Source organism: Alexandromys fortis, unplaced genomic scaffold, assembly GCF_014885135.2.
Source record: "Alexandromys fortis isolate MF-2015 unplaced genomic scaffold, M_Fortis_MF-2015_v1.1 scaffold_1, whole genome shotgun sequence".
Taxonomy (NCBI): domain Eukaryota; kingdom Metazoa; phylum Chordata; class Mammalia; order Rodentia; family Cricetidae; genus Alexandromys; species Alexandromys fortis.
In genome coordinates, this window is record NW_026067927.1 from 14,164,217 (window position 1) to 14,188,361 (window position 24,145).

The 24,145-nt window shown below is 44.5% G+C and overlaps 1 protein-coding gene across 2 annotated transcripts; it reads right to left on the minus strand.

The window, feature by feature from the left end:
* Window positions 1–10,252: 10,252 nt before the first annotated feature.
* Window positions 10,253–17,395, minus strand: LOC126502545 (acylcarnitine hydrolase-like). 2 transcript variants are annotated; one of them, XM_050143630.1, is made up of 12 exons: window positions 17,293–17,395; window positions 16,450–16,660; window positions 15,215–15,356; window positions 14,437–14,570; window positions 14,098–14,356; window positions 13,255–13,353; window positions 12,892–13,032; window positions 12,690–12,803; window positions 12,316–12,460; window positions 11,816–11,953; window positions 11,384–11,456; window positions 10,253–10,952 (listed from the first exon to the last, which is right to left on the minus strand). In XM_050143630.1, exons 1-12 carry the CDS (start codon window positions 17,366–17,368, stop codon window positions 10,766–10,768), a joined length of 1,719 nt encoding a protein of 572 aa, XP_049999587.1. In that variant the 5' UTR covers window positions 17,369–17,395; the 3' UTR covers window positions 10,253–10,765. The 2 variants fall into 2 exon arrangements, with proteins under 2 accessions (XP_049999587.1, XP_049999588.1); XM_050143631.1 differs by having other exon boundaries at window positions 10,751–10,952; window positions 12,690–12,770; window positions 17,293–17,385.
* Between the last annotated feature and the right edge of the window lie 6,750 nt (window positions 17,396–24,145).

Below are 24,145 nucleotides of genomic sequence, written 5' to 3' on the forward strand. Positions count from 1 at the left end.
AGGAAGCAGAATGTGTGGGTCTTCCCTAGGTAAGAATTTAAATCAAAAGGATGTGGGCGGGGACCTTGGTGTGGTGGGGCAAAGTTCTCATTGTCGGAGAACTGATTAGTCAGAGTGACAGGAGCCAATCAATGTCCAGGAGGCAGGGCAAAGTCACCCTGATCTTTCTGTTCCCTCCTTGGTCCTGGAAAGGCACAGCATGGATGCTGAAGCTCTTCTGGGACAACAGGAGCCCTGTCCTCACACATGGACAGAAAACTGTAACAGGAGAGACAGAGGGCTTCTGTGAGTAGGTACACACTCAAGATGTCACAGGATAGACGGTGGTCTTCTGTGATTAGGGACACACTCGAGATGTCACAGGAGAGACAGGCAAATGCAGGAGCTCTGAGTGTGACCTTCATCCTCAAGATTCTTCTGTGCTTAGAAGTCTCAGTTTACTTGGCCTGTATCCAAGCTCCCTGATCTCTACAATATTCTTATTGTCTACATGGACACATCCCTGTTAGGTCAGAGTTGATTGATCAAAACACAGAACAGTTCTGGTGCTTTTAAAGTTCCCAGCCCCTATTCACTCCACCCTTGGGATGTGTCTCCTCTAGTGGCCAGCTCCTGCCAAGATCAACTTGGCCATAACGTACCCATTTCACAAGTATTTGTTCCTCCAGTCTCTAGATGAAGGAACTATATTCCTAATGGATCCTGGGCATCCCTGGGCTTTTAAATCCCAGACATTCTTGTAGCTCAGCTGGGGAAATCCCTGTGTGCTGCTACTCACTGCACCATCGTCAGAGGCCCTGTGTTGATGATGGCCATGGCCACAGGAAAGATGTGAAATAAAGAAGATGCTCAGACTCTGTTCTGTGGGAAAGGCAGAGAGTGAGTAGGAAGTGCATGAGAGATAGAAAAAGAAATGAGATAGATAGATAGATAGATAGATAGATAGATAGATAGATAGATAGATAGATAGATGAGGAGAGAGGGAGAGAAAAAAGTAGAGGCTCAAGTCAATAAATTTCCTCCAATGAAATGCTACTGTAACTCTGTTCAGTGTGACCAGGTTTAAGACACATAAAGCCAAGTGTCAGCAAGGACATGGAGCCACTGGTACTATCATAGACCACTGGAGGAGATCCATAGTGATGTAGTCATTATAGACGACAGTCAGATAGTCAAACATATTTATCCTGTGATTGAGTGATTCTATTCCCAGGTCTTTAGTTCAAGGAATTAAAACACCAATCACAAGAACTCATACTTCCAAACTTCATAAGAACTTGTTTAAAAGTAGTCAAAATCAGGTTACTCAGGAGTTGATCAACTAGGGATTGCGCAAAATGAGATGTTTGCACATATGGAGAGACACTGTTACCTAAATGAAGCACACTTGAATCTTTTTTCGCTTTTCAATATTCCTGTTGAAATAAGAGTGGCGGGGCTGCGTCCCCAGCACCCCAGCCGCCTGCTAGCTTATGCCCCGAAATAATTACACGGACACTGTATTCTTTTAAACACTGCTTGCCCATTATATCTAGCCTCTTCTTGGCTAACTCTCGCACCTGGACTAGCCCATTTCTAATAATGTGTGTAAGCAACCCAAGGTGTGCTTACCGGGAAGATTATAGCCTACGTCCATTCTGGGTCAGAGCTTCATAGCGTGTGTCTCTGAGCGCAGAGCTATCGGGAGAGCGGAGCATGGCATCTCTGCTCCAGAGAGCAGAGCTGTTGGGTCTGAGCTCACTTCCTCTTCCTCCCAGCATTCCATTCTTCTTACTCCTCCCATCTTCCTCCTGTTTACTCCTCCCACCTATGTTTTAACCTATCAGGGCAAGCAGTTTCTTTATTTAATTAACCAATGAAATCAACAGATTGATATATGACACTCCCACATCATTTTCCTACCTTCTCTTTCTATATTTTATTTTATTTAAATAAGATTCTTTTTGATTATTTTACATTTCAACCACAGGTTCCCCTCCCTCCTCTCCTCCTGCCCACACCCCCACCCCACTTCTGTTCCACTCCCCTTCCCTTCCACTCCTCCTCCATCTCCACTCAGAAAGGAGACAGGCCTCCCCTGGACTTGCACAAAGCCTGGCACATCAAGTTGTGGCAGGACCAAGCTCCTCCCTTTGTGTCAAGTCTTGGCAAGATAATCCAGCATGGGAAATAGGTTCCCAAAAGTCAGTTAAACACCAGGGACAGGTCCTGATCTCACTGAAAGGAGCCTTACAAAGAGACCAAGCTACACAACTGTCACACACATATTGCAGACACATAGGTCAGTTCCCTGGAGGTTCCCTAAATGTTGGTCTAGAACCCTTGAGATCCCTTGAGTTCAGCTCACCTGTCTCTGGGGTTTCTCCTTCATGACCCCCAGGTTCCTCAATCCCTCCTCCTTTTCTTAAGCAAGACTCCCTGAGCTTAGCCCAGTACTTGGCAGTGATACACTGGAATCTAAAAGACGTTTAACTCAGTAACAGAACGTTTCACATAGGAATCCTTTCCTGAGATAGGATAACCCAGGACTCTGATGTTTCATAATTATATCCAGGTTCTGAAATGTACCATCAGAAAGTGACTGCAGAGAGCAGGCAATGATTGACAGAGAGGAGCTAAGGGAACCTTCCTCCAGTGAAATAACCTGTACTTCCGTGATAGTAATTGCACACCTCATTTTTTATGCAAAGTTTACACATCTATGCGGGTAAGAGGGCAAATGTAATTGCTTAGAAATCATTTGACTTCAGAGATTTTAAAAATGGCACAGCTACGGAAATCTAAAGACCATTTGGTGAGGTGTCCTGTGTGCATCAGCAGAAATGGAGACTCCACAGATGCACATGTGCAGGAGGAGCTCACAAACACCTCCAGTCCCCAGTGAGAGCAGCAGGCAGAGGTCTTCTTGCACTCAAAGGAAGGGATCTTCTCTGTCCAGCTACTGAGCCAAGGCTGAGACAGTCTTGCCTCTCTTCTGCCCCGTGGTGTTTGCAGTGTGGAACATACAAATCATCCCATCCATAAATGCTATAGATTTAGTGTCTCCCCTCCACACTCTCTGTGCTTTCAGGCCCTGTCTAGGCTGATGTTCTCTCTCTCTCCCTTTTTGAAGAACATCTGGGCTGTGGGAGCTGAAGGGTCCACCCACCCTCCTCCACTTCTTCCAACCTCAAAGGCATGGAACATGGAAGTAACTTCTTTGTGTTACCTCGACAACCTGTGGTCCTCTTATTCCTGGGCTGCTGCATAGCATGGCTTGGGGGAAGGTTCCCTTGTGCTCTGTCACCCAGCAGAGCATCATTCAAAGACCCTTCATGGATGATTGTAAAGACCGTCATAAGCATGTAGAATGAGGAAGACTCTCAAATTCTGTGTGTATGAAGGAAGGGGTAATATGGAACCTTTCATTTACAGACAAGAAGTGGGAGAGGGACTAAAGTCTACAGAATCCTCTTCATGGAGAAACTACTGCATATGCACATACATACCAGTGTTGGAAAATCATGGCGCCACAGGTATGTTCACACATGCATGGCTAGAAGTGATGCAAAGTGGTGTAGTCATATTGAAAGACAGGTTGACTTTTTCTGCAAAAGGTAAAGACACTTGTGCTGGGACTCAGCAAAATACTACTGTTGATAAAGACTACTGGAATTACCAGGTGTCCCTTCAAGCCTTTCCTTGTCTCTATCTGACCTTGTCCTTTGCTGCTGTGACATCTATTATCAGGTCAACTCAAACCTGCACTCTACAGTGAGGAGATTGAGAGTTGGGCCACTAGGACACTCAGCTCATGAAGATCATTATGAATCCCATCAGCCCAGTATAACCAAAAAAATAAACCAATCTTTGAATGAGAAAACTATCCCTCAATGGAACCCAGTGGTACCTTAACTTTGGAATTCATGGTCTCTAAAATTGTAGGAAAATTCCTATTGGTTATAAGTCACATAGGTTATGATATATACAAACTCATATATGCATGTTACATGTATGTCTATGCATATATGCAATTGAGATGAAGTTTGTGTATATATTTCCAGATGACCTGAAAATCTTGAACTCATAAAATCCACCTGCCTTGGACTTCCAAGTACTCAGGCCACGTCTGTCTGCGATAGACCTGAGCTTGCTGTTTATGATGACTTTTGTTATGGACACATAAACTTTCTAAGACACCAGGGCTGTGCCAAGCCACATGTTTTAGAAGTTACTTGTATAGATGAGAATACTTAGGGCTTGTTACCAGATGAACATGGGAATTTGACATCCAATCACCTCTGGTGAGTCAGTTTCCCAAACATCTGAAGTGGAGACAGGATATTGAATCCAGGATCTTATACATGTGAGGCAAGTGCTCTATCCCTAAACAATATACCCAGGATGTATATTTTAATCTTTGATAATCTCATACACATACACAATGTAATTAAATCACACCTACTCCCTTACCTTAGGCATCCTTGATTCTTTCCAAGCACAAGGATGCAGGGAGGTATCCAGTGAAGCCCCTTTTGGTATTCTGGGTTGGTCATGTCCACAAGCTCCCATCTTTCTGGCAACTCACCTCACAGAGCACCGTGTTTTTCCACTGTAGAGTTTGGCAGACCTAAGCTTCAAATAAGCCTCATGTTTCTGAGATGCCCTCTCTCTGATCCACATGGCAGACATCTTTTTTGTCAATTGGTGTGGATTAGGGCAGAACAGCATCATATACAGATATCAATGGGTTTTGCCTATGTCTTCACAAGGTCAAAGGTATATCCCCTGTCCTCAGTGTTTGCTGCCTACAAGGAATACCTAGCTGCATGTCTTCTCTAACCATGATGCTCACTGAGTCCACCACTGATAACTAACATTGTTACAGCAACAGACAAAGCATGGTGAAGTGGTCCTACTTGGAGTTTGACACAACCATGATTCTTCATCCTCCAAGATCAGCTTTCCTAGGAATGACCTTTAGTGAAAAAGAGTCCTTTCTCTCTGAAGGAGGATGAGCCCAGTCCGGGAAGAAGTCAGATTGTGACTAATATGTGAAAACCAAATACATATACACACATTTATCCTCTTTTTGCTTTTGTTTTTTTTCTATGAAGCAGTTAGTTTTCTTTGCATTTTTTGGGGGTATCCAATGAGTTTATCAGGGTGTGGTGTCCGGGTGAGAGATTGCAAACAAGAGCCACCCCAATCTGAGTCTGACTCAGTTTGACTCAGGAGAGCTGCATCCATAGAGATCTATTGTGGTTTTCACACAGCTCAACAGATCAAAGCATCTCCTCTCCTTAGGAGACCACTTCGTTCAGAGTTGTCCTTTGAAAGGACAGATGTTTGCATGTTTGCAGCACAGGGTTAAAGAGAGGCCCCCAAGGAGAGGACAAGACACCCTCAAGCATGGGTGTTGACTGCTCAAGAGTGAGACATACAATGGATTTTGGAGGCTTCTGGAGTTACATGCTAAGAAACTCTTCTCTTTTGTTGAATAGGATCATGTGTAGTTGCTGATGTGCACTGGATAGCAGCCAACCAGGGATGTGGAACTGCAAACAAGGTTCACTGTCTTTCTTTTGAGGTTCCCAGAGCCTTAGAGTATTACACCTGGCAGGGGATTAAACGCTGAGCATGCTTAGGCCTGCAGCACAGTGAAAGCTCTTAGAATACTCTACTCTGAAAACATCACTCTACAAAGGAATGTTGTCTTGATGTAGACAATCTTCACAGGCAACCTTACTGTGTTGGAGTTCTTTTTCTCTAGGATTTCTCTTAGTATATACTGATGATATAAAATAATGGGTTTTATTATGACATTTTCATACATGAGAATGAGGCATTTGTTCTTTTCCATTCCCATATTACTCTTTCTTGTCCGATTCTCCTGTCTGCTGAAGACTTTTCTATCTTCTACTTTACTGGGTTTTTTTTTTAAATCATTATTGATCATACAAAAATTTAAATTAGAGTAAGCAAGTGGGTGAGAGTTTAATTACAGGAGTGTGGGTGGTTTGGGTAGCAATTCCACTGGGGAAAAAATGTTTCTTCCCTCCCCAGTGTCCATCACTCACGTAGAGATGCTGAGGAAGGGATGAGCCCTCCTTACCCTATGTGTCTTTGTAGCACTTCATCGTGTCCAATATCTCATTGTTTTGATGTATGAACAGATTCTTACCAGATTTCTGGATTTCATTTGGAGAGCCTCCAATTTCCTCAGCCTCCACAAGAGTGCTGGATCCTCATGCATGTGCCACCACATCCTGCTCACACCTATCTTCTTAAGTAATCCTGGGGTATTAAGCAGAGGACACTGTCACCTTGATGTCCCTGTGGATGAGGCAGCTCTGGGTGCCATAGAGGTGAATGTGCTACAACTCTGTGCCTTCTTATAAAGTTGTCTGAGGTTCCCAATCCAGACTCGAAGCAAGGCTGTTCAGAAGAGCAGCCACACATAAGCAGGTGAGACCTTCTTGCCTATAATGCTCAGTGCGCATTAACTAGAACCCAGGAAACCGCAGACAAGAGTCTCAGGCTGAGGGAAGTATGGCGTCCTCAGAGGGGCTGTGACTGGGGGAGTGGCATGATTTTCTCAGAGTTCACAGGAGAATGTCTGGAGATAAGAGGCATCAAGGTTTGCACACACCCTACCCTGGTACTCTCTTGGCTCAGCTTCTGTGACCACGTGGCAGGCCTAGACCTAGAATCCACCTTGTACCTTTGTCCAAGGTCAGACACATTGATGGATCCTGTCCTCTCATTTCCGTGGAGTGGTTTGAGGCTGGAGGGTTCTAGTTCTAGTTTGGTCCAGGACACTCTCCATAATCTTTCTGGGGATCCTGGGTAATTCTCTGCCTGAGTGGTTAGTCATATGATCCCAATGACGCCATGACAGTGTTCATAGTTTCATTGTTATCCTAGGGTCCTCAGCAGCCACATTCTAGACACAGACACACACAGCAAAGAGAAATGCCCCCATCTTTTCCTCTGCTCCTGACTGTCTGCCTGGTCCTCTGACCTCCAGACCCAGCCCTCATTAGAGCCCCTCACACTGTTGTTCCACGGTGCTGAGTGTCCTCGGGTGTCATTGACCCCGTGTGTGCTATAGATCCACCCTGTTTGCTTTAGCGGAGGCATTGTCCCTCACTGCTGTCTGTCATTCTTATATGCTCCTCCCTCCCTGATCCCTTGCCTCCTCCTGCCTCTCAGTCTCTGACTCTGCAGAGGTTGGGAGTTCTGACACTGTTCCCATCTTCCTCTTTCAGAGTCTCACCCTGAACACATGGGTGGAGAAGCAGAAACCCACAGGCTATGGCCTTCAGGAAGCCAGGGACTTTATCCAGCAGCATGGTCAGGTTTGTCAGTGGTTTGATGTGGGAGTGTCGTATATCAATCTGTTGATTTCATTGGTTAAGAATTAAAGAAACTGCTTGTCTAGCCCTCATATGTTAAAACATAGGTGGGAAGAGTAAACAGAACAGAATGCTGGGAGGAAGAGGAAGTGAGCTCATACTTGACAACTCTGCTCTTTGGAACAGAGAAGCCAGGCTGTGCTCTCCCAGGCAGCTCCGACCCAGGATGGACGTAGGCTAGAATCTTCCTGGTAAGCGCACCTCATGGTGCTACATAGATGATTAGAAATGGGTTAAGAGGTTGAAGCTAATGGGCCAAGCAGTGTTTAAAAGAATACAGTGTCCATGTAATTATTTCGGGGCATAAGCTAGCAGGCGACCAGGGTGCTGGGGACACAGCCCCGCCACTCGTATTGCAACAGTGGTTTACACTCTTCCTAATGCTGTGATCTCTTAAGACCGTTCCTTATGTTGTGGTGACCCCCAACCATAAAAATTTTGTGTTGCTACTTCATAACTGTAATTTCATTACAATTATGAACAATAGTGTAAGTATCTGATACATGGATTATGGGATATGTGACCCATCAGAAAGGGTCACTTGACCCCCGACACAAAGTGGTCGCTACTGACAGGTTGAGGACCACTCAGCTAGGTCCTGGGCCTGGGTTTGTGCTGCAATGGATGCACTGTGTTTCCCAACAGAAAGCAGTTGTAGGCCTCACCCAGGTAGGAATTTGTACTCAACAAGGTATTGTGAGAGCTCTATTGGGTCATACAAGTCAATGTCCCAGGAGACTTGCACTGACCAGACAGAGGTGAGGAGAGTCTGTGCTTATCAGTCTACCAGGCTGGCAAGACACCCATCTGTTTTGTCTTTTTATTGCACCCCCTTCTGAAGGCACGGCATGGACTCTGAAGTCATTCTGAGTATCAGTAACCCTTACTCCTAACCCCACCCCAAATCTGGGTGACTTCCTTGTCACAGACCCAGCCAGGGGGACGTGTGGGGAGTAGGAAGCAGAAGGCTGCATGGGAGAGTCCGAATCTCTCAGCAAGTGTGTGCAGGGGATTCCACAGATAGAGAAACCACAGAGGGAGAAAGGCAAGGACATTTGCAGTGCATACCTAGGGACTTAGGCCTACAAACACCAACGCACCCCTCATGACTGCATATCTCCCATGGAATTTTTTATGTTGTCTTATTTGTTTCATTTGTTTCTTTTCCATTTTGTTTCATTTGATGAATTTTAACCTTCATTTTTGATTTTTTCAATGACATATTCATCATTCAAAAGCATATTGGTTAATCTCGATAAGACTCTGCATGCTCTATAGTTTCTTTTACTGTGAGTGCAGAGTTTATTCCATTGTAATAAAATAGGAGAAATGCTTTCAGTTTTTCTATATTGGGCAAAATGTTCTTTCTGTCATATATATATATGTATATATGTTTCTATCATATATATATACATGCACACACACACATATATGTGTGTGTATGAGTGTGTGTGTGTGTGTGTGTGAGAGAGAGAGAGAGAGAGAGAGAGAGAGAGAGAGAGAGAGAGAGAGAGAGATAACTTATAGAATGTTCCAGAAGTGCTGGAAATAATGTGTATCATCTGTAGTGTTTGGATGGACTTTTATCTAGGTAGCTGTTAAGTCAATTTTCTTGATGATATCATTTTCGTCGTGTTTCTCTCTTTACTTTTATGTGTTTTCCTTAATTGCCTGTCTCTTATTCATCATCTTCCATTCTGTACCCACACTATTGGCAAACTCCCACTGAGATCAAACTAGAGACACTTCTATCTACCTGACAAACATTTTCAGGCCCTGTTGTTTCCCACACTGGGACTCTCTGGGCTCCCAGAGCCTGTGATAAAATGAGATACTGGCCCATGAACAGGGGATTCAGAATCCCAGGGATCCTGCCAGGATACAAAGAGAGTACAGGATAAAGATTCTGCAACAGCTCAGTGTGAACTCCTGGATGAGGGGGTAAGCAACCTCAGACTTTAGGGACACCTGAGGACTGGCTAACCTTGGCTTTTCTGTCCAGCCCAAGTCCAGTGCACTCACAGTCCAGAACAGTAGACTTTTCTCGTCAGTGGATTACAGTGTTCTCATTGACCAGGTACAGAATTGACCTTCCTCCTCCAGTCATCCAAAGTCTCCATCCAATATGCTCCTACCAGGAAAAGATATTCTCTCTCTCTCTCTCTCTCTCTCTCTCTCTCTCTCTCTCTCTCTCTCCCCAAACCAAGGAATGGCAGGCCTATGAACAATGCCCAAGTTCAACTTTGTGGAAGTAGTTTCTCTGTGTTACCTGTCTAGCCTGGTGTATCCTCTGATCCCTATATGTAGTGTGACTTGGAGGAGGGTCCCTACGTGCTCTGTCACAAGGGTCTTTCAGTGACGGTGGTGCAGACCATAGTGAACATGATGTTTTGGCTTAGCAAAGTAAAGCCAGGCAGTAATTCTGAACAGAGATAAGAAGGAGGTGGCGGAGTTGAAGGAGACATCATGTAGCTGTTGAAGTAGGAAAATGCAAGAACCAGTAAGCCACAGCTTTGTGGCAATATGTATTATATATAAATATATATTATATTTAATAAAATGGTTTAATTTAAAATGTAAGTGCTAGTTAGGAATATGCCTAAGTCATTGGCCAAACAGTGATGTAATTATTATAGTCTCTGTGTGATTATTTAAGTCTGGGCATCTGTGAAATGAAAGCACAGTCTCTGCTTACAGTGGACAGAATTGGTCTTACATGGGTCCTGTAAGAAATGTGACACAGACCTGTTTCCCAGATCTTTGGAAACTTTTAATTCCTTGGTAAATTCATACATTGTTACAATGTGTTTTATGCAATCCTACATCCCAACACCCTCAAGACCTCCCAAATGTCCACAATATTCTCATTCCAACTTCATTATTTCTTCCTCCACTTCGGCCTTCCTCCTCTTCCTTATCTTCCTCCCTTTCTTCTCCTCCACATCCATTTCCTTCTTTTCCTCTTTCTCCCCCTTTATTAACCCACTCACTGAAATTATATTTTTATAATTTTTTGAATTTCTCTTGTGGAGAGAAAGCATAACTAATCTAGCCCTCCCAAGAGTTTGTTCTATAGCTCAGGCAGGTTTTAACTTGTAAAGAGGCCTAGTAGCAGTGGAGTGTGAAAGGAGATGAGCCTGCTTGGGAGGATAACAATTCCTGTTGTTATGGAGCATTCATTGAGTGGGTCTAACAAAGATGACCCAGCAGGATAGAGTCACATGCAGAGGATTCATGATAAATGCAGAACAGACTAGTGCAGAGGTTGAGCAAATGTTAGGATCAACCCAGGTCATTCAGTATATTTTGGGAAACTCAAGGTGACCCCATCAGCAGCCAATGCTACCCACCATTCCTCACACAGGGCACTATAGCTCTTTGTGCATGTGGTGAGATTTCCTTAGCTCCTGGATCTTCTGGGACAGAGTCTTGGTCCAGAACTGCAGCCTTCTGGCCTTCAGGGCTTTGCCCACAGCAGGCTGGATGTCCAGCTGCAGGAACTGCTCTTCGTGGTCCAACACGGGCCAGTAGGGTAGATCCTCACTGTTGGGGTTCCTGTGGATATACCAGCCAGTGGGAAAGGGTGAGGTTACTCTGATCCAAAGTCTGACCCCCTGATTTGGGTCAAGGCAGTGGAACATTAGGCCAGTGGTTAATGGGGCTGATGGGACAGGAGTTCTGATAAAGGGACACAAATGTCACACACTAGTTTCTGTTCCATGTGGGGGAAGACTCCTTGATATGTTTTATATCTAATCTAAGAGGCAAGAAATAAAGACCAGTACCAGAGCACTATGTCTCCGGAACCAGGTCACTGTGAGATGACCAGTAGCTGACACCTACAAAGTATCAGTATAAATGTGCTATCCAGGAGAGGACTCTATCATGTAATGGAAGATTCAGGAAAACTAAAGAGACCATCACCCAAAAGGGAGACCTATACAGGGACCCATATAGGGAAGGTTGAGAGAAAGGTGTGTTCTCACCCATGTCTAGCAAAGTTGGCCCAGTACTTCATCATTCTTCCATTCAGTAACTTCTCCTCCTCAGTGAGGACAACTGAAGTCATGAGAAAAATGTTGAAGTCCATGAACCAAACATGTTTCCCACAGAATCCCATCTGCTGTCAGACCTAAACTATCAGCTTTATTACCTCCCTTCTTCACTATACAATAGTCAACATCCATGCAATCCTCTAATAGAATCCCTGCCCAGTGTGCTGTCATCTCTGTCATGGGCTAGACTGGCACGGGTTCAGATTCTAATCCTGGCATAATTTTTTTTACTCTATGATATAATACACATTTGAATTTATTCTCTCCCAGAATCTAGTTTTTCTCAAACAGACAAAGAGCTCAGGAGTCCCTGGGGTGTCATCTGTGACCTCAGTCAGCTCAAGGAGAATAAGGAAGACTCACGTTTTATACCAAAGATGAAGGACCCAAAGACAAAAGGAACCTCATCAGAATGGTCAGCCTTCACATAGGGTGGCTTGAAACTCTTGAGGTAGCTGGGTTGATGTTGGAATTCATAGAAGTAGACAGGAGCATGGGAACCTGGAGGTAAGGACAAACAGTGACTTAGCCCATCAACTGGATTATTTTGCTGATTCACATTTATTGAGAAGGTACCTTGATATAAAGTCACCTGGAATCATAAATGTTAAAGGGGAGAGAAAGTTCCAGGCTGGAACACTAGCTATGGAAAAGCTCAGGGCAGAACAGTGCTCTTGGCCTTCCCAGCTAGATGGTTATGCCAAGTTACTAGATTTCCAGAAACTCATTTTTTCCTCTGCATCTAGATGTCACTCTACTAAACTAGACATGAGGTGACCTGGAAACCCACACTGCTCCACAGTGCTCACCCATGATCCACATCTCTGAGCTGCTCTCCTAATCCTTGTTACAGATGTACTCACGCTGAAAATGTGCTACTTGGAGTGCAGGGACCACAAACATGAAGTCTGCCATCATCTCTGCATACTGTATTTGGAGGGTTTGGGGATCCTCAGTGTCCCCCATGTACTCTTCCATTAGCAGGTCGCCACACTCAGGAGGCAGCATCTGTACCAAGAGATCAGGATGAATGTGGTTAGGCATGGTTGGGCAGCAGTCTTTGGTATAGGGAGAATGGGGCCTGGGCAGAGATAGAGCATAGGTAAAGAGGTTCATGCTCTGAGGTCACCTCCACCCCACAGAATCACACACATATGCTGACCTTCGTTAATAGGGATGCTATCTGAGAAGGGATATGAGGGACATCTCCATTTGGATAGGACCACCAGTATCTCACCATTTGTGCTGCTGTATTCTTCAAAACAGCCTGCAGGTTCTCTCTTGTTATTTCCTTTATTGTCTGAGCAGAGCCGAACATCTGGGTTGTAGAAGACCCTGTTAAGTGTGGGTTCTGATGGACTTTGATTAAACATGTATTGAGTTCCCACTGTTTAACATATGAATCTCCAGTCTCCCAGAGGATTGGAACTGAGACTCACCATGGGGATGACCCAACCATACTCATCATTGTTGACACCAATGATGCTGGGGACAGGACGAAAATTCACAGAAGCCAACAACTCTTGGGGATGCTTGGGTAGGAAAACCCCATCTACCACAGCAGGGATGATCTTGAAGACCTGAGGGGCATTAAAAGTCAATGCTGAAGTCAATGAAATATGTATGTTGATGCTCACTGAGTTACCTCCACCACTTTCATATTTCTTACTGGCCCCAGGGTTCTCAGCTCACTCTGGAAGAGAATCTACACTTAGATTAGCCTATCTTGGTGTTCATATTGTACACAGAACTAAAGAACACAGAGTCTGACAAGATAGTCCAAGGCACACAATTCTACTTACCTTGTTAATGACCAGAATCTCTGCTTCACTCTTGCCTCTCAGACAGCGCACCAGCGCCTCTGAGTCCATGGTCTCACATCCAGACACGTTAGCCACTGTCTGTGAAGGGGAACAAATGGGGAGAATATTTAAAATTTCATTCAATGCTATTGCCCTAGATAGCATACTATAGTTTGTGTGTGTGGATTGTTACAAGTATAAATTATTCCCTTTGTCCTATTCTTCAAAGGTGACAGGCATCAGGCAGTATCCTCTCTGCCTCCTCATGATTTCCCTTAGGGTAGTTTTGCTAACCTCAGCCATCCTTCTGTATATCATATGTGAGAGAAGGAGTAAGTGTGCCAGTGTTTATATGTGAACATTAGAGAACCAGGTCTCCTTACCTCACAGATGCCCCTTATTTGAGACAGGGTGTCCTCTTGTTTTCTGCTCCTAATTTGAGCTACCCTCTGAACAATCAGGGAATCTCTTGTCTCTGTGTCCCCCACGTGAGCACAGGAACCTTGGAATTACAGACATCCTACTCTCTCCAGCCTTTTGAGGGTTCTGGGTGTTTGAACTTAGGTCCTCAGGCTTTAAAAATCCACTGAGCTATCTTCCTGAGCATATGCATATTTATTTTTGTCGGTGCTGGAAGCTGCTAGGAGCAGTTTGCTGGTCAGATAACATTATCACCCAGTATGAAGTGGAGGTGAGTAGAAGCTAACCCCTGAGTTTCTCAATAATTACTGGAAGAAATCTATTTTCCATAGCCATTATTTTCCCCATGAGACAGAAGACCAGAGTACCAGAATCTGAGGGCTGAGGGGGCAGACTCAGTCTATGATGGTTGAGGGCACTCACAGTGTAGACTCTCTCATGGGTGTCAGAGATAAGGTCAGGCAGCAGGGCCACTCCACTCTGCATGATGGCTCTGTGGAAGAGTCCTTTGGACATGGGGGACACAACAAGTGAAGACACACTTGTGCCACCTGCTGACACACCAAAAATGGTGACAAGGTCAGGGTTGCCTCCAAAGTGGGCGATGTTCTGCTGGACCCAGCGCAGAGCAGCCACTTGGTCCAGGTAGCCCCAGTTGCCTCTGGCGTGCTGGTCTCCAGTGCTGAGAAGTGGAAGGACATGGATCAAAGGCTTGTCTAGGTTTTTTCCAGCTGCCATTGTCCACCTAATTCCTAGTCTTACCTGAAGAAGCCCAGGACACCCAGGCGGTACTGGATAGTGACCACCACCACATCCTCAGTGGCTGCCAGCATGGATCCATCATTCATAGAAGCCATGCCTATGACCAGAGCACCACCATGGATCCACACCATCACCTGGAGAAGTCAAGAGAGATGCCAGGAAGCTCATAGCTATTCCAATTCTGCAAGACGGCTTACTAGAACATCAACTTCTGGGCCTCTGTGCAGCTACACAAACACATGCAAATCCTCAGGACTTCAGGACCTCAGTCATAGGCGGGTCCTCTAGTAGCCCCATCAGTGTATTTCTAGTCCCCACCCCACCATGTGTCTCAGTTTGAATTAATGGGTCTTTGTGTAGGGCAATGTCGTCATTACTCAGACTCTGCATAGTAGTTGATCAAGGAGGGAGCCTCCATGGTTGTCTCTCCAGACTAAAAAAGGAAAAGATCAGCTCTCACCAACACAACACATAATCCAAAAGTAGATATAGGTAAGCTCAATATTGAGGCTTGAGCACCTAAGTAGTTCTACAGAACTCAGGTTGTGGAATGAGTCCGCTTTGATCAAAGAACTGGAGCCTTTAACCATCAATGCTCCTGTTCTGTGTTCCATACCCAGGTTCAGCTGCTTAGTGTGGCTGAGAAGGCCTTCTTTGACCCGGTAGGTGGAGGCTTTTCAGCAGAGTCCCCACTACAGTGGAGATCAGGTTGCTTTTATCCCTTTAATCATCTTGAAAACCATGCCCTCCCCCAAGCTGACCATGTCCAGACACTCACAGGCAGGTTAGAGCCCTCATTGGCATGAGCTGGTGCGTAGATGTTGAGATAGAGGCAGTCCTCAGACATAGAGAATGCGGGCAGGGGCAGGTTCATATCCATCAGGCCCTCTGAATTCATCATTTCAAGGTTTTGCAGACAGCTGATGGAAATAGCAGAGAGATATCCCAAGAGACATGGTGGTCAGATGCAAATGTGAGCCTGGATCTTTGTCCCCCACCTCCAGCTGCTGCTCTTCATGATGCCCTGATAACACGTTCCCCCTCTGAAGTCTTTTCCACCAAGGTGATGGCCAGAAACTCCACGAAAGCTGGGGTGGGGTCCTCCAGTTTGGTTGGGTCTGTATATTTTTTTTTCTTGGTCTGGTATATAGAGACATCTCAGTGTCTGTACGGAAATGATTGGCTGTGTGCAGTGACATTCACTGAAGTGTATAAGAATAGATAAGTGACCTAGACCTTAGCAATGCAAGGCATGCAAGCGTTTTCTCCTCTCTGTTCCTGGTTGTGGATGTGATGTGACCAGATCATGTAATTCAGTGTAACTTCCCCAATATGGTGGATTATACTCTAGAGCCTTTAATAGTAGCTTTCTCCCCTAAGTTGCTTTGTTGGCACTTTATTGCAGCAACAGAAAACAAACTTAGATGCAATATTGGAGTGTTGCGCTCCACAGGTATTAGAGCGTCGAGTCCATTGTTCCTAAAGGGCAGTGAGAAATCCTTCACCCATGTACAGACTCTCAGGGAACTTCATTTCCATATGCTGTCTTCAGAGGGAATTAGTTACATATATAGTTCCTTGGTCAACCTATAGGTTGTCACAGTGTCTGTGAGGACAGGGTTAGCAAGTATCCATCACACTGCACCGCTCAGAACCTGAAGTGTATTAGTGGATTCAGGGGTGCTCTCTGCTTAATAGGTCACCCAACTCATGCCTCAAGATACCTCCCATTGTGGCAGAGAACACTGGGCTTAATTTGAAGTTGTAAACAATTTTACTTTTGTTCCTCTCTACAGTACCTGCATCTAACTCTCAATGGTGCCTAGCTCTGACCCAGGAGCTGGTACAGTTGTTCTACACAACCTTAGCACATGCATCAGAAAAATGCATAGCAGACTCCCCACGCTGGGAGGACACTGCTGTGGAGCTGAGATGGAGGAAAGACTTCAGCATGGCTCAGGGTTCAGAGCAAATTTTTACCCCAGGGACAGGCATCCTCTGTTCAGAACTTACATTGCTGAATGTGAGGTCCCATCTCTCACACCACTCCACGGTTCAGGAGCTTCAGGAGGTGCAAAACGCAGTGGTCCTACAGGTGGCTTGGCAAAGGGGATTCCCAGGAATCTGTGGACACCAACTTTGGCATCATTGACTTCAACAAGGCTGCCTCGGACCTGGCCCGTGTGTGTGTTTCTGATGGGGCTGGCCTCTGAAGAGTCCTGACCTGTTTAGAGAAATGCCATCTGGGTTAGTTGTGTGTGATCAGCTGCCAGAAGATTGTGGGAGTTCCCATCTCACTGTTACCAGAGCACAAAGTAGGGAACCCCAGAGCTCCTAGTTCAGCTGTGGAGTATGAGTGTTGGAACTTCCCTATCCCTCGGGGTCAGGAACTTTCCTATTGCCCTTTGCAGGGCGTCAGAGCATTTCTCTGCCAAAGAGGTCACACACTCTGAGATATTTGGCCTCATGAAATGATGATTATTATCATTCTTATATGAAGGTCAGCTGTAGCTACAATAAGAGCCATACTTTGAGGAGGGAGAAATTCCTTCCGCTTACTCTTCTTGAATTGTCTAGCATTCTCCAGAGCTCCTTACACTGAACTGTCTCCTCACTATGGAGAGATTTTAGACATCTCTGACCCTCTGTGTGCTAAGTGCCCTCAAAATCAATGTGCTTTGACTAGGAGATTGGTAGGCACATGCTTCCCAAACTTTAGTATCTTCTTTCCATCACCCCCCCCCCAACTGCTCCCCTGCTCCTTGACCTTCCCTCCCACGAGCTCAGCCTCTGATTCTGCAGAATTCGGCAGCTCTGATTCTAGTCATTCCCCATTGCCAGCTTAGTGAGCCTCACCCTGCACGTGGAGGAGGAGAAGCAGGAGCCCAAAGACTGCAGCATTCAGCCAGCTTTGCAGTTGGTTCAGGGGCATGATCAGCTCTCAGGCCTGAGTCTCTGCTGTTACAGAGAACAACTAAGTTTCACAAACAGGAAACAGAATCTGTTGGTCTTCCCTAGCTATGAATTTAAATCAAAAGGATGTGGGTGGGAACCTTGGTGTGGTGGGGCAAAGTTCTCATTGTTGGAGAACTGATTAGTCAGAGTGACAGAAGCCAATGTCCAGGAGGCAGGGCAAAGTCATCCTGCTCTTTCTGTTCCCTCCTTGGCCCTGGAAAGGCACAACATGGATTCTGAAGCTCTTCTGGGACACCAGGAACCCTGTCCTCACACAAGGACAGAAAACTGTAACAGGAGAGACAGAGGGCTTCAGTGAGTAGGTACACACTCATGATGTCACAGGAGAGACAGAGGGCTTCTGTGAGTAGGTACACACTCATGATGTCACAGGAGAGACAGGCAGATGCAGGAGCTCTGAGTGTGACCTTCATCCTCAAGACTTCTGTGCTTGGAAGTCTCAGTTTACTGAGCCTGGATCCAGGGTCCCTGATCTCTACAATATTCTTAGTGTCTACATGGACACCTCCCTGTTAGGTCACAGTTGTTGGATCAAAACAGAGTACAAAACTGGTACTTTTAAAGTCCCCAGACCCTATTCACTCTACCCTTGTGATGGGTCTCATCTAGTGGCCTGCTCCTGCCAAGATCAACCTCACAGTCATTTTTCCATTTAACAAATATTTTTAAATGTGTGCATTTATTTATTTATTGTGGACATGTGCGTGTATGTGTGTGTGTGTGTGTGTGTGTGTGTGTGTGTGTAGATTCTCCCATGCCCTGGCTCACATGTGGAGATGAAGGGACGTTTGCATAAGCCATACTCTAATTCCACCATATGAAGTTCAAAGTGGAGCTTAGGTTACCAGGATTGGAGTGAAGTTCTTTTACCACCTCCTGACCAATATCATATGCAACCATGTGACAAGCATTTGATTAGGCCTTGCATGTTCCAACACAGGGGTTCAATCTGAGGTCTCATGAACTATGATGAACCTGAGATAAATGTGTATAAGTAGAAGTCTTAGACTCACAATAAAACACTGACATGATATATCAAAGGATGCAGGATCAGGAGCCCATAGTCCAGACTGGCTTCCTAGACGAAATGGCATGGGGTCAGACAACCTTTAGTGCCACCTGAGAATTGGCTTTGGCTCCAAATTATCTTCATTATTATCTCTATAATAGTCTAGAGCCCCCATAGCATGGTGCTGTGGGACTTCTTCCTTGGTGTCTCTGGCTGTTTTCCTGTCACATCACAGCTCAGCCGCTGCCTCCTCTAATCAACAGGGCTCCTTTGATTCACTGTCACCCCTCCAATGCACCCCTGTCCTGACTGTGGTCCTAGCATTTCTTAGCAGGTGTTCTCTCCACTCCAAGTTCCCAACCTAAGGAAGAGCTGGACCATGAGGGCTGAGAAGTCTCCAGTTCCTCCAGTCTCTGGATGAAAGAACTAGAATACCAATGGATCCCGGGCATCCCTGGGCTTTGGAATTCCAGATAGTTTTGTAGCTCAGCTGGGGAAATCCCTGTGTGCTCTGCTACTCACTGCGCCACCACTTAAAGGCCCTGTGCTGATGATGGCCATGGCCACAGGAAAAATGTCAGATGAAGAAGATACTCAGACCTATGGAGGGAGGCAGAGAGTGAGTAGGAAGAGCATGAGAGATAAAAAAGAAATAAAATAGATAGATAATAGATAGATAGATAGATAGATAGATAGATAGAGAAGAACTTTCAGTCTCTGAAGAAAAAATTGAAGAAAATACCAGAAAATGGAAAGATCTCTCATGATCTTGAGATAAAAGCCACAAGTAGCAAAAAACTCAAGTCCAAGTGGATCAAAGACCTCAACATATAGCCAGTCACACTGAACCTTATAGAAGAGAAAGTGGAAAGTACACTTGAATGCATTGGCGCAGGACACCACTAAATATAACCTCAGCAGCACAGACACTGAGAGAAACAATTAATAAATGGGACCTCTGAAACTGAAAAGCTTCTGTAAAGCAAAGGGCACAATCAACAAGACAAAACGACAGCCTACAGAATGGGGAAAGATCTTCACCAACCCCACATTAAACAGAGGTATGATTTCAAAAAATATATAAAGAACTCAAGAAATTGGTCATCAAAAAAACAAATAATCCAATTAAAAAAAATGAAGTACAGACCTAAACAGAGAACTCTCAACAGAGGAATCTAAAATGGCTGAAAGACACTTAAGCAAATGCTCAACATCCTTAGCCATCAGGTAAATGCAAATCAAAACAACTCTGAGATTTCATCTCATTTCAGAATGACCAAGATCAAAAAACACTGATGACAACTTATACTGGAGAGGTTCTGGGGAAAAGGGAACACTTCTGCACTGCTGGTGGGAATGCAAGCTGGTACAACCCTTTTGGATGTCAGTGATGTGGGAGTGTCATATATCAATCTGTTGATTTCATTGGTTAAGTTATAATAAACCAGCTGCTTGGCCTCATGGCTTGGAACATAGATGGGAGGAGTAAACAGAATAGAATTCTGGGCGGAAGAGGAAGTGAGGTCAGACTCTGCTCTGCTTCCAGAGGGACCGGAGAGACCCGACAGCTCTGCTGGAGCAGAGACACCATGCTCAGCTCTCCCAGGCAGATGCACGCAATGAAGCTCCTCCAATCCCGGATGGATGTAGGCTAGAATCTTCCCGGTAAGCGCACCTTGGGGTGCTTACACACATCATTAGAAATGGGCTAGTCCAGGTGCGAGAATTAGCCTGTAAGGGTTAGAGTTCATGGGCCAAGCAGTTCTTAAATGAATACAGTTTGTGTGTTGTTATTTCGGGCATAAGCTAACAAGCAGCCGGGGTGTTGGGGACGCAGCCACGCCGCTTCCTATTTCAACATGTCAGTGTGGCAATTTCTCAGAAAATTAAAAAACAACCTTCCTCAAGACCCAGTAATACCACTTTTGGGTATATATCCAAAGGATGCTCAGTCATGCCACACGGACATGTGCTCAACTATGTTCATAGCAGCTTTGTCATAGCCAGAACCTGGAAACAACCTAAATGTCCCTCAACTGAAGAATGGATAAGGAAAATGTGGTACATTTACACAATGGAGTACTACATAGCAGAAAAAAAAATAACATCTTGAAATTTTCAGGCCAATGGATGGAGCTAAAAAAACATCATTTTCAGCAAGGTAACCCAGACCCAGAAAGACAATTATCACGTGTACTCACTCGAAGTGGGTTTTTTTTTTTTTTTTTTTTTTTTTTTTTGGTTTTTCGAGACAGGGTTTCTCTGTGGCTTTGGAGCCTGTCCTGGAACTAGCTCTGTAGACCAGGCTGTTCTCGAACTCACAGAGATCCGCCTGCCTCTGCCTCCCGAGTGCTGGGATTAAAGGCGTGCGCCACCATCGCCCGGCTTCGAAGTGGTTTTTAAACAAAAAGCAAAGAAAGCCAGCCTACAAATCACAATACCAGAGAACCTAGACAACAATGAGGACCCTAAGAGAGGCATACATGGATCTAATCTACATGGAAAGTAGAAAAGACAAGATCTCCTCAGTAAATTGGGAGCATGGAGACCTTGGGATAGGGTTGAGGGGAGGGGAGAGGCAGGGAGGGAAGCAGAGTAAAATGTTAAGCTCAATACAAATCAATAAAAAAAAAAGACACAGCCATTGAAATTCTAAAGGCCATTTGGTGAGGTGTCCTGTGTGCGTCAGCAGAAATGGAGACTCCACAGATGCACATGTGCAGCAGGAGCTCACAAACGCCTCCAGTCCCCAGTGAGAGCACCAGGCAGAGGTCTTCTTGCACTCAAAGGAAGGGATCTTCTCTGCCCAGCTACTGAGCCAAGGCTGAGACAGTCTTGCCTCTCTTCTGCCCCCTGGTGTTTGCAATGTGGAACATACAAATCATCCCATCCATAAATGCTTTAGTGTCTCCCATCCGCACTCTCTGTGCTTTCAGGCTCGCTCTCTCTCTCTCTCTCTCTCTCTCTCTCTCTCTCTCTCTCTCTCTCTCTCTCTCTCTCTCTCTCTCTCTCTCCCTTTATGGAGAACATCTGGGCTGTGGGAGCTGAAGGGTCCACCCACCCTCCTCCACTTCTTCCAAGCTCAAAGACATGGAACATATGGAACATGGAAGTAACTTCTTTGTGTTACCTGGACAATCTGGTGAGTCCACTTAACCCTGGTTGGTTTTGTAGCATAAAGTGGGGGAAGCTTCCCATGTGCTCTGTCACCCAGTGCAGCATCATTAGGGCCCCTTCATGGATGATGGTGGAGACCATCAAAACATGTAGAATGAGGAAGACTCTCAAATTCTGTGTGTGTGCTGGAAGGGGTGGATCTGGAACCTTTCATTTACAGACAGGAAGGGGAAGAGGGACTAAAGTCTACAGAATCCTCTTCATGGAGAAACTACTGCATATGCACATACATACCAGTGTTGGAAAATCATGGAGCCACTGGTATGCTCACACATGCATGGCTGGAGGGGATACAAAGTGGTGTAGTCATATTGAAAGACAGGTTGACCTTTTCTGCAAAAGTTTAAAACACCTGTGCTGTGACTCAGCAAAACTCCTACTATTGGTAAAGCCTGCTTGAATTACCAGGTGTCCCTTCAAGCCTTTTCCTGTCTCTATCTGACCTTGTCCTTTGCCGCTGTGACATCTATTATCAGGTCACCTCAAACCTGCACTCTACAGTGAGGATATTGAAAGTTGGGCCACTAGGCACTCAGGTCACGGGCATCATTATTTGTCCTATCAGCCCAGTGTAACCAAAAAGAACAATCTTTGGTGAGAAAGCTAATCCTCAATATATAGCACACCTGATGGTACCTTAACTTTGGAATTCATGGTCTCCAAAATTGTGAGCAAATTCCTATTGGTTATAAGTCACATAGGTTATGATATATACAAACTCATATATGCATGTTACATGCATGTCTATGCATATATGCAATTGAGATGAAGTCTGTGTATATATTTCCAGATGACCTGAAAATCTTGAGCTCATAAAATCCACCTGCCTTGGCCTTCCAAGTACCCAGGCCACTTGTGTCTTCCATAGACTTCAGCTTGCTGCTTATGATGATTTTTGTTATGGACAAAAAACATTTTTTTCATCCAAATATCCATCAGTTATATCTATAAGACACAGTGTGTGTGGGGGGGAATGGATTTGCTTCTAATCTAAGTTCAGCATCAGGCTTTGTTCTTTGAGACAGGGTCTCACTCTTCTACCCCACATTAGCCTTAGGTTTGTAAGAGTTGAGACTGCAGATCTGTGCGTCTAGGCTAAGGTTACCATTAGATATTAACAATAAAACCATCCTGTGAGCAGAAATTGCAATCACTTCATCCTATTAGAAAGCCTGCTACTGAGCTCTACTGTCATTTTGCAGTAATTTTCCTGTTTACTATACACAAACATGAAATCTGCCTCAACTGTCTAGTACTTTGCTATACTAAAGTGCCACAACACACACAAGCAATTCAGTTTATCAAATAAGACAGAAATAGACAGGCTCCTGGGAGCTTAAAACACAGCTTATGAATTGAATCACATTTTAAGCATATTAGAGAATGTTTATATTTTAAGCAATTCTAGAAGGCCAACACCCTCAACAGTCCGAGAGAATAGAAGAGGGTTTTAGAGGTTAAAGTCCGCGATCACATTTAATTACGACCTTATACCATGCAAACGACAGCCTTGGTTTTCTCATTTTTAAAGAATTACCTCAGACTTACCACCATCTACTTTTGAATCTAATTTTTTTAAAGAATTTTATTTCTTTATTAAGTGTACAGTGTTCTGCCTGCATTACACCTGCAGGCCAGAAGAGGGCACCAGATCTCATTACATATGATTGTGAGCAACCATATGGTTGCTGGGAATTGAACTCAGGACCTCTGGAAGAGCAGCCAGTGCTCTTAACCTCTGAGCCATCTCTCTGGCACACATCTAAATTTTTTAATGTTATCTATAATTCTATAACTTCTTTTTATAACGTGCATATGTGCGTGTGTGTGTGCTTATGTGTACTTTTGACGTTATGCCCACAGGGACACACGTGTGTGCACACACATATTCACAAATTAAATAAATGTAAAACAACACATTTAAAACAAAACTGACCCATTAATGCTTTACCCACAATTTAACTCTGTTCCGTGAAAAGTAAAAACTCTGAATTTTATTTTATTTGTTTTTATATATTGCATGTTGTTGCACATGGCAGGGATCAATCATGCCCTACCTGGGTGGGGAAAATTCAAGTATAAATCATTTAGTGAAAATCTGAAGAGGCTCTTTTACTCCAGGGAAGTGTGAACCCAATGTGTGATCTCACTTTGTTCCATAGCTTTATTCTGTTTCATTTCTTCAACATTTTTGTTTTGCTTTGTCTTGTTCTTGTAAATTTTTAAGTATACTGTCATGCTAACTGGCTTAAATCTCGTGAAACGAGAGATAAAAGCAAAGGTTTGGCAGTTTACTCACGGAAAGCCAGGCTTTAATTTCTTTAATTTTTTTTAATTTCTGTAATAAATTTGAAATATGGAAAGAAATGCGCCTGTTTTGGTTATAACTCTGGACTCTTAGAGAGTTCACAGTTTTAGTAGGTGACAGTTAGATGGTTTACTGGAGAGATTTTCATGTGCGTATGCAGAAGTGATGGATACTTTTGGAAATGAGTTTATACTTTCTGTCATGTTTCTTTAAATCTGTGTGGGTCCTTGGTGACTAGA

Excerpts from the sequence above, each read along its gene's own strand:
- LOC126502545 (XM_050143630.1), bottom strand. The coding sequence starts at position 17,368 with ATGCCCCTGAACCAACTGCAAAGCTGGCTGAATGCTGCAGTCTTTGGG. Across the intron at positions 12,804-12,891 it reads ATGGTTGGGTCATCCCCATG|AACCCACACTTAACAGGGTC; the intron begins GTGAGTCTCAGT and ends AAAGTCCATCAG. Across the intron at positions 11,954-12,315 it reads CCAAGTAGCACATTTTCAGC|GTTCCCATGCTCCTGTCTAC; the intron begins GTGAGTACATCT and ends CCTTACCTCCAG.